Source organism: Nannospalax galili, unplaced genomic scaffold (genome assembly GCF_000622305.1).
Source record: "Nannospalax galili isolate Female #2095 unplaced genomic scaffold, S.galili_v1.0 scaffold429, whole genome shotgun sequence".
In the NCBI taxonomy this organism is placed as follows: domain Eukaryota; kingdom Metazoa; phylum Chordata; class Mammalia; order Rodentia; family Spalacidae; genus Nannospalax; species Nannospalax galili.
In genome coordinates, this window is record NW_008360330.1 from 3012556 (window position 1) to 3027794 (window position 15239).

At 37.2% G+C, this 15239-nt stretch overlaps 1 protein-coding gene across 1 annotated transcript in view; it reads left to right on the plus strand.

The window, feature by feature from the left end:
• Window positions 1-15239, plus strand: part of Pappa2 (pappalysin 2) — a 315095-nt gene that overhangs the window by 180935 nt on the left and 118921 nt on the right. The window contains exons 12-13 of the mRNA XM_008826112.2: window positions 11175-11310; window positions 11511-11718. Of these exons, the coding sequence (XP_008824334.1) occupies window positions 11175-11310; window positions 11511-11718 (344 nt within the window). The remainder of the gene's footprint in view (window positions 1-11174; window positions 11311-11510; window positions 11719-15239) is intronic.

Sequence of the window (15239 nt, forward strand, 5' to 3'; positions counted from 1 at the left end):
ATAAGCAACGAAGCAACAAACAACATTACTTTCAGGTTGAAGCATGCCATAACTTCCATGTCTCTATTACTTTTTAGTAGAAAGCTTATATTTTTTCTTTTCCTGTAAATGTTTTCCCCAATTTGACTCCCCAATAAACACATACTTCCCTCTAAAGATTTACCTCAAGGATATTGTTTGCTTTATTAATCCGAGTCCTTCTTGAATTTCTCTCTTGAGAAATACCCTGTATGGTATTCAGAAAAACTATGTAAAATCAATAATCAAAATTTACCCCTTTAAGTAATTAGAGAAATAAAAAATTAAGTCAAAATAAAAATTTTAAAGAAAATAAAAAATAGCAGTAGTGGGGCTGGAGAGATGGCTCAGCGGTAAAGAGCACTGACTGCTCTGGCAAAGGACCTGGGTTTGATTCCCAGCACCCACATGGCAGCTGTGAACTGTCCTTAACTCCAGTTCCAAGGGAATCCGAAGCCCTCTTCTGACCTCTGTGGCATTGCACGACATGGGTGCACTCACTTACATGTAGGCAATACACTCATACACATAAAATAAAAATAATAAATAAAATATTTGAAAAATAGCAGGAGTAAGTGAAATAAAATGTGTGCAATATTTTCTAGTAAACCACTGTTATTCTTTTTTCCTCTGATAGTGGAAGACAGTGAAGTCATATTTTTTTGTTGTTGTTTTGAGACAGAGTTTCCTTATAGCCACAGCTGGACTGGAATTCACTATGTACGCTGGTGTCAGGCTGACCTCGATGTCACGGAGATCCTCCTGCCTCTGCCTCCCAAGTGCTGGGATTAAAGGCATGCCTCATCATGCCCGACTTGTGCACACTTTTAATTTTATACTTTGTGAGATATGAAAGAAGCCTAACGTAAAATAAGAAAGAAGTAAACTTTCATTTTCTCGTAAATTGAATTAACACCTGAAAAAAAGAAAAAACCAACCTGAAAATTATTTAACATAGTTTCACAATTTAGTACAAAATTAAGATGAAAACAAATGTGCCCCTAAATTCAAACAACTACCAATAGAAGAAATGATTGAAGAAAACATCTAATTTTCTTTATGAAGAGAAAATGTCAAAATAATTAGGCATAAATAAAAACTGAAAAGTTCATGTGAAGAAATGCTATTGTGTGATGCTGACTAGGTGAGCGTGAATTCACCCAGCATAGAGAGCAATTCATGTGACTGTCAGTTCATGCTCAATCTTCAGATTTCACATAATCTCCCTCAAATCCTAACAGGATTTAAAGAAGTTGCAACATTGATTTTAATGGTTTTATAGAGATTCTGAAAAAGATGGATGAAGAAGACAGGTTCCTGTCAAATATCAAACTATACCACAAAATTTTAGTGATTGAAAGATCAAGAGTAGCAGATAGGTCAGTGGAACAGGAAGTTCAGGAACGTACTAAAAATATAAGTGAACATGCAAATATATGGACTTTAGTCTCAACTTAGTAATTCCAAGGCAATGTCTATAGTTTCTGGTTTCACATATTCTTGCCTGAACCTGGAATTATCCATCACCTGGATTAAATTAATCTTGTGAAAACAAAGTATTTCTTACTTTCTCTATGCTTTTGTTATTATTATAGTAAGATGGGCCACCCCTTTATGTGATAATTACCAGTCACGTAGTGTTTCCTTTTCCTTTGATTTGAAGTGTAGGTGAATTCATTAGTTTCATCTATGATCGGAAAGCTATTTTTAATTTTCTTATGTTAATTTTATAGTTTTTCCTTTCAAACTTTAGCTTTTAACAATCTTGAAATTTTTTTCATATAGTATATGATGTATATCTACTTTTAAAGGAAATATGATAAGCTTTTTTTTCCAATGCCATCCATTAAACTATTCATTCTTGTCTTGTTTTATAATGTGATGTTCATTACATGCTAAGTCCTGGACAAAGCCCAGGTCTGTTTGGAACTGTCCAGTGCATTCCACTGGGTGCTCACCCTGTTTGTCACCCAGCAGCTCACTGCTCGTATTACATAAACTTTACTGCGTGAACAAATCTGGTTGGACATGTTTCCCTTCCCTCTTTTGATATGTCTTTTTTCATTTAATTGAAGTTCATTATCCATTAGTGCTTCTTTCCATATATATTAAAAAAATATAATCCTATGATTTTCTCCTTTGAGCCATCATTACATTGAATCAAATAGATTTCGTTTGAGATACCAAATCATTTCTATCTCCCTGGAGTGAGTGAACTTAGATGTTGATTATATATGCTATTTTAAATGTGCTATTAGATTTTATTGGTTAATCTTTTACTTTGGATTTTTGCATTTGTATTTTATAGAGAATTTATCTGTATATTCCTTTTTGAACATTCAGGTTACTAATGCCTCATAAAATTAGTTTTATAGTTTATCCCTTCAAAATTTAGCAAAACTTACCTGAAAAACCAATCAGTTCTGGGCTTACTTGAGGGGAATATTTCTGATTGGCATTTGAATTTCTTTGGTTTTTATTAATAGGTTTCATTTTCTATTTATTTTCCAGCTTTGGATTATTGGATGCTTCTTGACTTTTATATCATTTTGTTTGTTTTTCATATTGAATTTTCAAAGCTTAACATTTTATTGTGCCAGATGGGTTATTATTAGAGGATGCTTTTACTCTTTCTTTTGGTCCTATATTGTATTAGTAAGCACTTACATGGTAAGCTTTTATTCATTCAGGAATTAAGGACCCATCCATAGTAAAATGTATACTCTGCATTAGCTTGTCAGAAATTATCTGCTACTCAAGTCTCTTCTCTCTGAATGTACACAAATATCTAGATTCTTATGTCCATTCCATTTTTTATTTGTTCCCTAGTCTTCTTTCTTTTTTTTCCTCATTTTTTGTTTTGCTTATTATGCAGTATTTAATTTTAGTTAGAAAGTTTCATTTTTTAAACTACTGGTAAATAAAATCTGCATAGACTTGCAATTCATGCTGTGATCTTTTGATTATTTACATACTGTGAAATAATCACTGCAATCAAGTCTATACCAAGGCATTCTTCCACCTTTCCAATATTGTGCTGCAGAAAAATAGAAATGTACAGTTAAATTTAGGTTTTGGATAAGCAGTGACTGATATTTTACTATCAGTATTTCCATGTGTTATTTGGACACATGATGTAAAAAAAAATCATTGCTTGTATGATACCCAAACTTAAGCAGATCCTGTTTTGGTTGATTTGCTTTGTTAAACCTGACAATGCATTGGGCGTGGTGGTGCCTGCATTTAATCCCAGCACTTGGGAGGTAGAGGCAGGTGGATCTGTGTGAGTTCAAGGCCAGCCTGGTCTACATAGTGGGTTCCAGGATAGCTGGGGCTATAGGGAGACCCTGTCTCAAAAAGACGAAAAAAAAAAACAAAAAAAAAACAAAAAAAAAAACCTGACAATGCCTCTAAATTTTTCTTTAATCAATCAAACATTAATCACTTATTCAGGAATTACTTCAACAATCCTGGAAGCTGTCAATATTTCATAATTTGGCAAAAAGAAAAAGTACATGTGTAGAAGGTACTGAGTCTAGTCACTAATTTGGATATTTTATTTTTAGGAGAGCTCACAAGACTCTTGAGGAGAGGGTCTGATTATTAGTTATATGAATTTTCAGTCTGCTATAATAATATAACAATAAATTAGATGCTTTAGAAATTGAAAGAAAACATGCACTCCAAAGAATAATATGGCAACATCTGTTTTTATCATTAACCCATCAAGTAAACTTATATAAGCATATAATCTCTCTGGGAATCAGTTTTCTTTTGGAATCCCTTTCAAATGAGGTATTTAAATGATTTCTTCTAACTTTTCATCTAAGTGTAAGCTCAATGGTGATTTTTTTTTTAAAAAAGAAGATAATTATGATGAAAAACAGTAGTATAATCTTAAACTGCTGATTTCTAAGGGCAAGGACAGAGCCATTAATAGGTGTCCTCAAAACTGTGTCCCACAAAGTATGATTGTTACCAGAAACTATTTTAGAAATGTAAAAATCTAAGCTCTACTAACTCATGATTTTCATTTTAGCAAGATCCTCCGTAATTTGTATGCATGCTGAAGTTTAAAATCACTACTTCAGAGCATTGTTATCTCAACATTGAAATCATTGATGTTCAAAATGATTCAAAGTTGCGTCTAATTCATCAAGTGAACACTCAGTAACAGGATTTTCTGTTTAATGGGGAGGATAATTTTCTAAAGTACATTGAAATTATTTCTCTACCCATAAAGGAAATTTCTAAAAAGTTCTCATCTTCGAAAGAAAAATCTTCAATTGTTAGGAGCATTAACATCTGTGGAGTCTGCTTTCCTTAAGAACCCTGCATAAGCAAAGATAATGATGTGTATATGATTTTCATTTCCATCACAAACTAGCATAGTGCACTAAAATGGAAATTCCACATTCTCACTTATTCCCAGAGGATAAAGCATTCATTTCCCCCCATCCCATTTGATTGCTGCCAACCTAAATGTATATCATTTTTGTGTGGAAGCTTTTGATTGTCCCAAGCAGGGCATTCCCATAGACTAGAAGTTCCATGAATATATGGGCTCACTGTTGCTTTCTCATGTTGAATGGCCACTTGCCTAGCTGGGCATTGCTCTCTTTAAGGGGAGCCATAATAGTAGTTGCCTTTTATTCCACAAATTGACAAGCTGATCTCGCTCTTCTACAAAAGGAAGCACTTAGATTCACAGACCTCATAGTATTTGTTGTAACATGAAATAATAAAGCAGGACATTATCTAGATTTTGATCAGTACCAAGAGGTCCCAGACGTGAGAAGGAAGTCTGATAGGTTCAAAACTCCTCATTCTGAATGCCATCAGGGAAACTCACTCTCTGGAATCTAGTTGCCTTATATACTCCCTTCTTGTACTGTATCTAGACTTCAGCAAAGATCCTTTGCAACTTGGAGTTAATCTATGTCTTGTCAAAGCTTCTAAAATCTATATAGATGGTAATATTATTAGATTGAATCATATGAAATCAATAGCATTTGATCATTTTTTTCACCTACAGTGGTTCAGCCAATAGTACAAGTAATCTTATCCTGAATTTTGGTAACCGTCACTGGATCACAATTGGTTTTTAAAGGTGCCGCTCTGATTTTGAAAATTGTACAAAGCTTTTACGTTTATGTTTACGTTCATGTGTGGGGAGGGAGCTTCACAGGTCAAGAAATTGGGGGGAGGGATCTGTGATAGACTACTCATTTAAAATTAGGAACATTTGAGCTATCAAGAGAATAGAGAATGGAAAGTGACAAAAGGCACAGTCCTTCCTCTGTGGGAAGATCTATAGGATCTTTATCTATGGGAGATCGCTTCATCTTTTTTAGAACCATTGTTTTCATGTCTATCATCAAACCTATGTGTCCAGAGGATATTTATTCAAAAACCTCCAGTGAGAATAAAAACCTACTAAATTTGGTGAAGATTCCAGCAAAGCACGTGATATAATCATGCTGTATAGACAGCAGGTAGTATCTGCCTTCTCTCTCTTGGTCTGAACCTTCCATTTTCCCTCTGAAATCAGGAAGTGCCAAAGATGAGTGAAAATAGAAAGGCACAGAAAACAGCCAGCCAGGAATTAACCAAAAGCATTTTAAAGCCTCAGAAAAGATTCTTCCCAAGTTTGTGGTATAGTCTCAGGATCTGTTATCCGGCGACTACCATAAAGGGTGACCTGGACACTGAAATGCTTGGCTTGGGTGCATATTATGTCAGTGCCGAGCAGTCTGGAGAGGGATTTCTGTAGCACAAATAGTGCTGCATTAGAAATATATTCTTTCAATCTTACCCTCCACAAGTGGCCAACAGTCAAGGTTATATTTAGTAGATCACAGGCAATCTTTGAATGGAGAAGTATCTACAGATACTGTTGAGTCACTCTCGTCAGCATCTTTCTCTATCAGTCTGTCATACATCTGTCTCAATCTTCTATTTGACCTATTTTAAATCTATCACTTATTATCATCCATCTATCTATATATCCTCTACCTATCTCTTTATCATTACCTTATCTGTCTGTATATCTGTTGTATGATCTATCTTCCTTATTTTTTCTTTGTTTCAATGCACCTTGTACAATGAATTCCCTTGCAATCCCTCTATCTTGAAAATATTTCTCAGACATAGAATTCCTTGTTTTTCTGAAAAATCTTGCCTTCTTCCTGTAATTTAGCCATAGTTATTCTTCCTTACAGGAGTCAAGTTCAAATTAGTTGTATGGTGCCCATATCTGGCATGTGGTCACTTTACCACAATGAATAGAAGAATGTTGCAGATAATGCTAACAATTTTTGAATTCTTAGTACTTTGGGATTTTCTCATGGGCGCAAGTACACATCTCAGATTTGAGAGTCTGTTGATTCCGATGAGCTTTGTCCTGAGGGGGATAGCTGTGGACAACTATACATTTGATATGTGACCAGAAAATGTCAAAATTGCAGTGGCCAAAGTGATACAAGGTAGGGTAGTAGAATTTCCCATCACCAAATTTTCTGTCCCAGATGCCATTTTTCATATCTAAGAACATAAAATTTATTATTTAATATAAAGGAAAAATAGTCTAGGGTATGTATATCTGTGAGACTTCACTATTTAAAATATCTTTGAATATGGAATAAGCTTCTAATTATACAATTAATTATAAAAATGTCCATGTCCTTATGTGTAGCAAGAGTATATTTTTTAATAGACACATGTTAAACTGAATTTTCTAAAATGTCTGACAGGATAATCACATATAATATGTAATTTTATAGATTTTATTTTAAAATAGAAAGGCATAATCTTTCCTTTGAGTTGTTGGCCAGAGTAGTCTAAGAGGCTCCGAAAATTACACAGGCTATTGCCAAAGCCCTTGATTGCCTCTCAGAACTTGAAGGTAAGACCCTATAGCTGAAGAAAGGACATACTTATGATACAGGATTTAGAACTGACCTGGAAGCTACCTCTCCTGAAGGCTAGCTCTCATAACTTTGGAGAGTAGTACGCAAGTTGCTAAGGGAGAACATCAATTTATGGTCCAACCCAGCTTCAAGGCCTAAAAATCACATCAATGACTGGCACAGCAATCGACATCAGTGCATTAGCGGCACTTTTATCTTGTGGGTAATCAACAACTACCTAATTGGACTTAAAGCCCACTCATTGGGAGGAAACCCTAGCATGGTCCTGTAAACATAGCCAAGTACGCATGGCTAGAGAGGTCGTAGATCTTAGAGAAATCCCCAAGGCTGTCACATCCCTAGACAAATGTAATTTCTTGCTATGTGCAAAATATGGATCCTTATGTTTATAGACAACTATGCCAGTCACTACTAACCAGAGAAGCTTCTTTTGCAATAGACAGAAATTCTTAGAGTTCCACAACTGGTCAGAGATTGTCTATGAATTGCCCAAGCCTAAGTGACTGATCTACAATGTAACCTCTATACCTAAGGCTCAAGGAACATAGAGCAAGAATAGAGAGAATACTAACACATGTCTCAATTCTTATTAATGATGTTTCCTCATGCAACAAAGGACCAGGAACACAAAAGGCCACAAATGGCCAAAGTGTGGAGAGTAAGAGTTCGCAGAGTGTGTCCTTGGATTAGGACTCTTATATTGAACTCCACCCACCCAGGGCTCAGGGACCATTGCAGAAGAGGGGGCAGAAAGATTGTAAGAGTCAGGGAGGAGGTACATGACCATGTAGAAATAGAGTCCTACAAACTCCTGAGACCTTGCTAAAATGAACCTACAGCAATGATGTCAGCATGCACAAAACCTATGCAAACTCAAGCAGACAAAACCCCAGCAAAACCCCAGCACAGAACTGTGGAAATGGGCAACAAGCCCCAATCTTAGTCAAAGAAATATTGGAAGAGGATTACTGCTGGGTGGGAGAAAGCTGATATTCTTAAAGGGAGGGGCTCTAGATAGGCTGCCTAGACCCCAATGGATGAACTTGCGCTGAGGGACACCTGGAAACACTAACTTGACATGATAGGCCTTAACGTAAATGACAGAGTGTATGAATTCCAGAGGGGTAGGGGGCTATGGAAGGGTGCCAGTGGGGAAGGGGGTATAAAGATGATTAAGGTTTTGATGCTCTATATGAAAGACACAAAATTTCCATAAATTTTTTTTAAAAAGAAATGCATAATGTATCAAAACTGAAATATTGGCAGCTTCTGTGGAACCCAAACCTGAGAACCAATTCACATTTTTATAAGAATTCATTTATAATAGCACACACAATATTTTTTGATGTATTGAGAAGCCTAATTCTGTATATATCTAAGTATAAAAATGTATGTTTAATTTCACAATTGTATTCCTTTACTTTTTAACCCTATTATACAAATTAGATAAAGCACATTTCTTGAGGGAATAACTGTTGAACAAGGGGTCCTTACTGTACAGCAGGTGCTGTGCTGCCCTGTTTTTGTGTGGTTTCATTTACTCTACCTAGTAAGATGCATAGTGTCTCCATTCCTCATGTTGGGGAAGGAAGAACCCCACCTTCAGACAGACGTGGATTGCTCAGATTTATCTAGCTAGGAAAGACTGAACTGCTAGGCAAACCCAGGGCTTCTGCTTGGCCAGTTTTCTCAGTCCAGACATTCGATCTTATTTCCTCTTTACCTTACTTTGGCTTGATAATTCACATATATGCAGATTCAGACTAATCTCTGCTATTGAGGTACCAACAGTAGATGAAATTACACTTCTGTGTGCTTTTAGTTGCTGCTGTGGGATATATACCTGTGCTTCAGTTGAGAATGAAACTTGGCTATCTTTCTTATGTCACTGTGAGAGGAAATGCCCAAGGCACTGAAGCCCAGAAGTTGATCAGATCTCATCTCTTTGCTTCACGTAGCTTAACAGTTCTTTACTGAGTATCCCTTATAAGTCTCACCTGTGGTTTTCCTGCCTAATCTACAGCCTGAAGACTGCTGTACCTCTCACAAAGCATGACACAGAAACACTGCCTTCAGGAACAGACTTCAAGTTTCAGAATGATTTGGTATTCAAACAGTCAAAGAACAGAGGTGCATATTGTTGAGAGATATGAAAGTCATTGAAAGCTTTGGGTGTAGACCCTCAGGATAAAAAAGCCCACACCTAACATAAATCCTGCCTCTACCAACTAGCTTTGGGTGAGTGGGAGTCTGAGCTCCCTGTTCTTGGCTGAAGTCATCCCAGTTTCAGTTCTGAGGCCTACTGTGGTAAAGCCACCAGGTACTTATTTGGCCTCTGTTCCTGGCTCATGAAATGAGCCTTCTTCTAGTTGCAGTTCTCTTTGGTGTTATGTGGAAAGGAAGAGGTTATGGGTGTTCCCAGGAGACTTTGATGTCATTTGCTGCTGGGGTCAAGAGCTTTTCACTAGACTCTTTGTTTCCTTGGGATATGTTTCATGTCTAACCCTTACCCACCCAGGGACAGAGGACTTCATATTGGAAACTGTAATCTATGAGTCTGGATGTATCTGAAGGTATGAAGGACTATTTATCACTTCAAAGAAGAGAAATGAAAAGAGTGTAAGGAAACACTGTGTAAAGAGAGAGTGACAGGTCTTTCCCTCAAAGGAGGAAAGGAAGAATGGAGCCTTAACCACGGCAGCCTTAACCACGGCAGCTCATAAAATTACCCTAATTAAGCTAGCATTGCAAATGAATACTCTATAAACATGCTGCCAAGACTCAGGAAATCCCAATCTGTGGACAAGGAAGACTTCTTGTTAAAATAGAAAACATGTTTTACTCTCTTGCCCCTTGCTTTAGAGGAGGTCCCTGCCAGTTAGATGTGCTGTCATCTATACTGGAACGACGTCACCCTTAGAACCTGATAAGAAAAAAAAAACAAGCTGCAAAAATGCACATGGAAATTTGTAAGGTGCAGATACTAAGAATATAACACCCAGAAAAACAAAGGAGTCTTTCTCAATAGAAATTTGAAGTGATAATCAGTTATATAAAATAAAACAACGTTACAATTACTGTATCCAATAAATCCAGTGTGGGAAAAAGGCATTAAGTCTGAATCCTTATAACAGTGTTAGTGGATGGCTGCATTTTATCCCTGAACCTTTAAAATGGTTTCTTTTCTCTTAAAGGAATCCCAGTTTTCATAGTTTACTCTGAAAGTTTGTTGTTATATCAGTCAGCTTATTTATCTCAGAACAGGCCATATAAACAACTGAATTTTCCTTGCCTCAGTGTTGGCTTATTTTCTAGCTGGGGCTAAATACATCACTTGAGGGACCAAAGAAACTAAACATGCATAAGAAGTTTGGCAAGTTTTAAAAAATATTTTATTTTCATTATTTTTTATGTGTATGAGTGTATTACCTGCATGTATGTAGATGCACTGGTGTCAAACAATGCCAAGGAGGTCGGAAGAGGGCATTGGATCCCCTGGAACTGGAGTTACAAATGGTTGTTAACCACCATGTGGGTGCTGGGAATCAAACCTCCAGCCCAAGTTTTAACCTTAGAAACAATAGATTCTGTAATAGCCTCTCACATCACAGTTCCCATGTTGAGAGGTTCTGAGAGAAGGGAATGAGTGGCAAGTGGGTAGGGAAGGAAAACTGGAAATGCCTGTTCTGATCTTGAGGCAGTTACCATGTTCATCCAGGTGTTGGTTTGATGGTCATTTGGCCACTTCTCTCACTTTGATGTAGAGGGATATGGATTGCTTGTGTAGATGTGTAGTGTCTCCAGGCAATGTTCTCTTGAGAAATTTAAAAAGACAGTTCCAAGTCAGGTAGGCCTGTAATCCAAGCACTTGGGATATGGAAGCAGGGGTATCAGCAGCTCAAGATCTTCCTTGGGTAAATTTGAAGTCAGCTTGGGATATATGAGACCCTATCTTAGAATGACAAAAACACAAGTCCTAGTAAATGAAAGTGTGGCAGTGGTTTCAGAGAACAGGTGCTTGGTGGCTGCAATTATCTTCTCTCCATCTCATCTTGATGTAGGCTGCCATCTTGGATTCTTCTCCTATTCTATATGTTTTCCATTTGCTAAGGAAAATTAAGGTCTTACTAAAAACTAAGAATGACTTGAGAATGACAGAAATGAGATGGACCCACACCTTGTTTGCCTGCAGAAATAACAGCTTGTGCTGTATGTGCTTAAACCTAGGTGTGTTTCGATAGACCAAGAGTTGCAATGGCAATTTTCCTTTTCTTGGCATCTGATGGCCTGGGCCCTGGGGAGCATCAGCGGCCAACAGTGACCCTCTACTTGACTGATGTCAGTGGAAGCAACCACTCTCTTGGTGAGTCTGAGAATTATTTCTTTAGAGTCACTAGAGGATAATCTGGTATACCCAGGAGTCAGTTTGATGTCAACCCTTGATACTGTTTACGATCTTGCCTATATTGGATAGCTATGGAGAGGATAAGCAAGTTCTAAATATGGAAACATGATTCTAGTAGAATGGCTCAGAATAGGATTCATTACATTATTTCTCTTTAGGAACGTATGAACTGTCATGTCAGCATAACCCACTGGTTATCAATGTGAGCCGTCATACAAATGTCCTCTCCCATCGTACCTCCTCCATGTTGCTGAATTTCTCATCCCCATTGGTGGGCATCTCAGCAGTAGCTCTAAGGACATCCTCCCACATCAGTCCTTCAGCTCTCAGTAACTGCATTCCAGAGCAAAATCATCAGGGACAGAGGTACAGAGCTCTTCTTTTCCATTCTTTCTCTTCCTTTGTAGCTGTGATTACTGTTATCCTGTAGGTTCATAGTGCACTGTATACAGTGTTGGCTTAATCATGAACTGAAAAAATGGATTTGAAAGTTACTAAAATGTCCTAGGAAGCAAGCAAATAATAACTTAAAGAAGTTATACTTGGGTTTTACAGGTTTTTTTTCTTTCCTTAGTTGAGTATAATTTTTATGTAAATATTTAACATCTTGACAAGGTCTTAACATCATTTTTACATATAAAACCACTGACTTCAAATCAACATTGTTATATAAACTGCCAAAAGTTCTCTGCCAAAAACTCAGTGTTCCTTAAGCAATGTATATTTTTCCACTTGTTCCCACCTGGACAGTGTATACAGCAAATTTAAGAATTGTATACTAAGGCATGTCACATAATCATTTAGTGTTACATATGGAAATGGGGAATACATTGGCTACATGTGTCTTCATCTGTGATTGTCATCATCTAGACAGATGAGGGTCACTGAATTCCCAGCTGCACCTAGAAGGATTTTATTTCAAAGCATTTATGCACCCAGTACTGTAGACAAGAAACAGTTTAAAATGCACAGAATGTGCTACAGTTGGAATAGAACATTCTGTCAATGATATAATCAAATGACTAGACCCAAAGGGTAACAGGTACTTTCCCTCAGGAAGAGAGGTGAGACCATCTGCTTATTACTTTGTGACCAGAAACCTAATCACAAAAACCGAGGTTCTAGACAGTGTTCCATCATCAAGCATAAAGTACAGTGCTGCCATGTTTGTCCCAGGTATAGAAGAAAACAACCCGGAGAGTGGTAGAGAATAGGTAAAACTAGTAGAATATACTACTTTTCTACTGCTATATAGCAAGTCATACCAAATTTAGTGACTGAACCCACTGAATCTACATGGTTTTACTGGGTCATGAATCTAGGTGCAGCTCAGGGAGGTGTCTCAGGCTTTGGGTTAATCAAGCCTTTGCTCAAGGCTGCAGTTACCTTAAGGTCAAGGGGAGCTGGGAAATTCATTTCCAATTTCACCATTGAGACTTTAGGAAACCTCAGAATGTCCACACCCAAACTCATTCACAAAAATGTTGAAAGTGGGCATGCTCACATAGGTATGACTCAGTTTACTGCATGAGAAACTCTCCATAAGCTGTCTGAATATCTTAGACATGGTAGCTAATGATCCAAAAGAAAAAGAGAGGATAAATACTTGATAAACTTCTCACTAATGATTTTCATATGGCTCAGATGTTGGGAACTGTAGCTCACTATATCTGGCATATTCTACTTACTAGAAATGAATTAATAAGTCTAGCCTATAATAAAGGGGAAGGGTTTGTAAGGACACAAATCAAGGGGGGGCGGGACCATCTTAGAGGCTACTTACCATATACAGTGATGGTGGTTTATGCTAATTGAGCACCAAGTAGGTCCCAAGTACTGTGATAAGTGTCAGGGAGAGGGACACAGTGAGGAACAGGATCTGGATATTGGACATTGTAACTTTAGTGAGTTCACCTGCAATTTTTATGTCTTCTTTTTGGGAAAACACATCCAAATACCAACAAAAGAATACAGACTATAAAATCGTCATAGTCTTTTGTAATCATTACTTCTTTCTCATGGATTTTCAAGTTATTTTCTCTGCTGGCTCTAAGTCTGGCCCTAGGCCACACAGTGTTTCTTTCAGGCCCTTAAACCATGTGTTCTTGATGAGTCTGTGCACATAATGTTCCTACTTTTTTGAATGCTGTCCAATCCTCCTTCATGTCAGCTCATACTTCAGCATCAGGACTTACCTTCTGTGACGCTCTGGCAAACTCCCTCACTGTTTCCATGGGAAACAATATATAACACAAACTGCACAAATTAGCCACCACGTTGAACGGTAATTATTTCTTTACCTATTGTTTTTTCCCCATTAAACTCTGGGCTCCCTATATTGGGAGTTCTGTTCGGCACCCTTTAGTACCTATCAGAGGGCCTGGCACATAGCAGGTATGAAAAACTTGTGATATATGACATTTTTTAAATGTTCTGTGTAACAGAATTGAACAGGAAAATCAACAAAGCAGAAGTCAAAATCTCTGTAGAGACAAAGAACAAGAATTCCCCTCACCATCATAGCTGTGAACCCTCAACAAAGACGTTAATTGTGATCACTGCTGCTAGTTCTTCACTTATTTTCATGTGGCACTGTGGGAAAAACAAGTTTTATATGCATGCATGCAAACCAGTGGAAATAGGATATGATTCTCCGGTTTACACTGAGTGTATCTGGAATGCATAAGCATTTCCAAACCACATGTGACTGACAGGAGCCACGCAAATTGGTTTTTCCTTCTCAGCCAGAAGATCAGTACAATATAGTAAATTTTTATACACAGAAAACCCAATAGGTTTCATATATTTTTGTCATGAATACATTTTAATTGTGAATTCGTATATACTTACAAAATAGATGTCTTTTGTGGCAGCTGTTTACCAGTCATTGTTGTGTGTACAGATGCCCCGTAAAATGAAATCCTCAAATTCTGGGCATGGTAAAAGGTATTTCTGGCTACCTCCTTCCTACCCCCTATGACCTGAATTCCATTAATACTTACATGGGTAAGGGAAGGCTGACAGATGCCTGGCAATATAAGATGTGCTTTCCATTTTGTATTTAGCTATTAATGATCATTGGCCTATCTCTCCTACAATACTATATTTTTATCCAACTTGATTGGCCCATGGAATATTAGTTGAAAGCCAACAAACCTAAGTCTGGCTCTCTGGTGATATTCAGGATACATATATACATACATACATACATACATACATACATACATATATATGACAAAGTAATTCTCCCCACTTCCCACTGAAATATCAACAATACAGAAAAACATGAAAACTTATCAAATCAAAATCCCAAGTTTGGTCCTGAGAATCTGATTGCAAAAAGTGTATTAGAGTTAAATTAAGAAACATTATTAGGGTGTTGGGGATTTAACTTAGTGGTAGAGCACTTGCCTAGCAAGTTCAAGGCCCTGGGTTTGGTCCTCAGTTCCTGAAAAAACAACAACAACAAACAAGGCAACAGGAAGTATCATGGGAAAGCAAAGCATATACTTGTTATATTCTTGAAAAAATAAACTAAGAGGAGGAATACAGAATGCTTAACTAGTGTGTATGAAACCAAGTTTGATCCCCAGCACATATATAGCACATGGTAGCATAGATCTATAATCCCAGTAATGGAAAGTGGAGATAGAAGAGACAGAATTCCAAGGTCTTCAATGTCATTCTCAGTTACATAATGAATTCGAAGTCAGCTTATGCTATATGAGACCCTTTCTCCAAAAAAAAAAAAAAAAAAAAAAAAAGAAGTTATTCTGGCCCTTCTAGACTTTTTTTTTTTTTTTTTTTTTTTAGGCGAACATGTATTTAGAGTAGAGGTTGAGGTGGTAGATGAATTCAGGGAAAAGATCAAGTGTTTTGTCATGTTG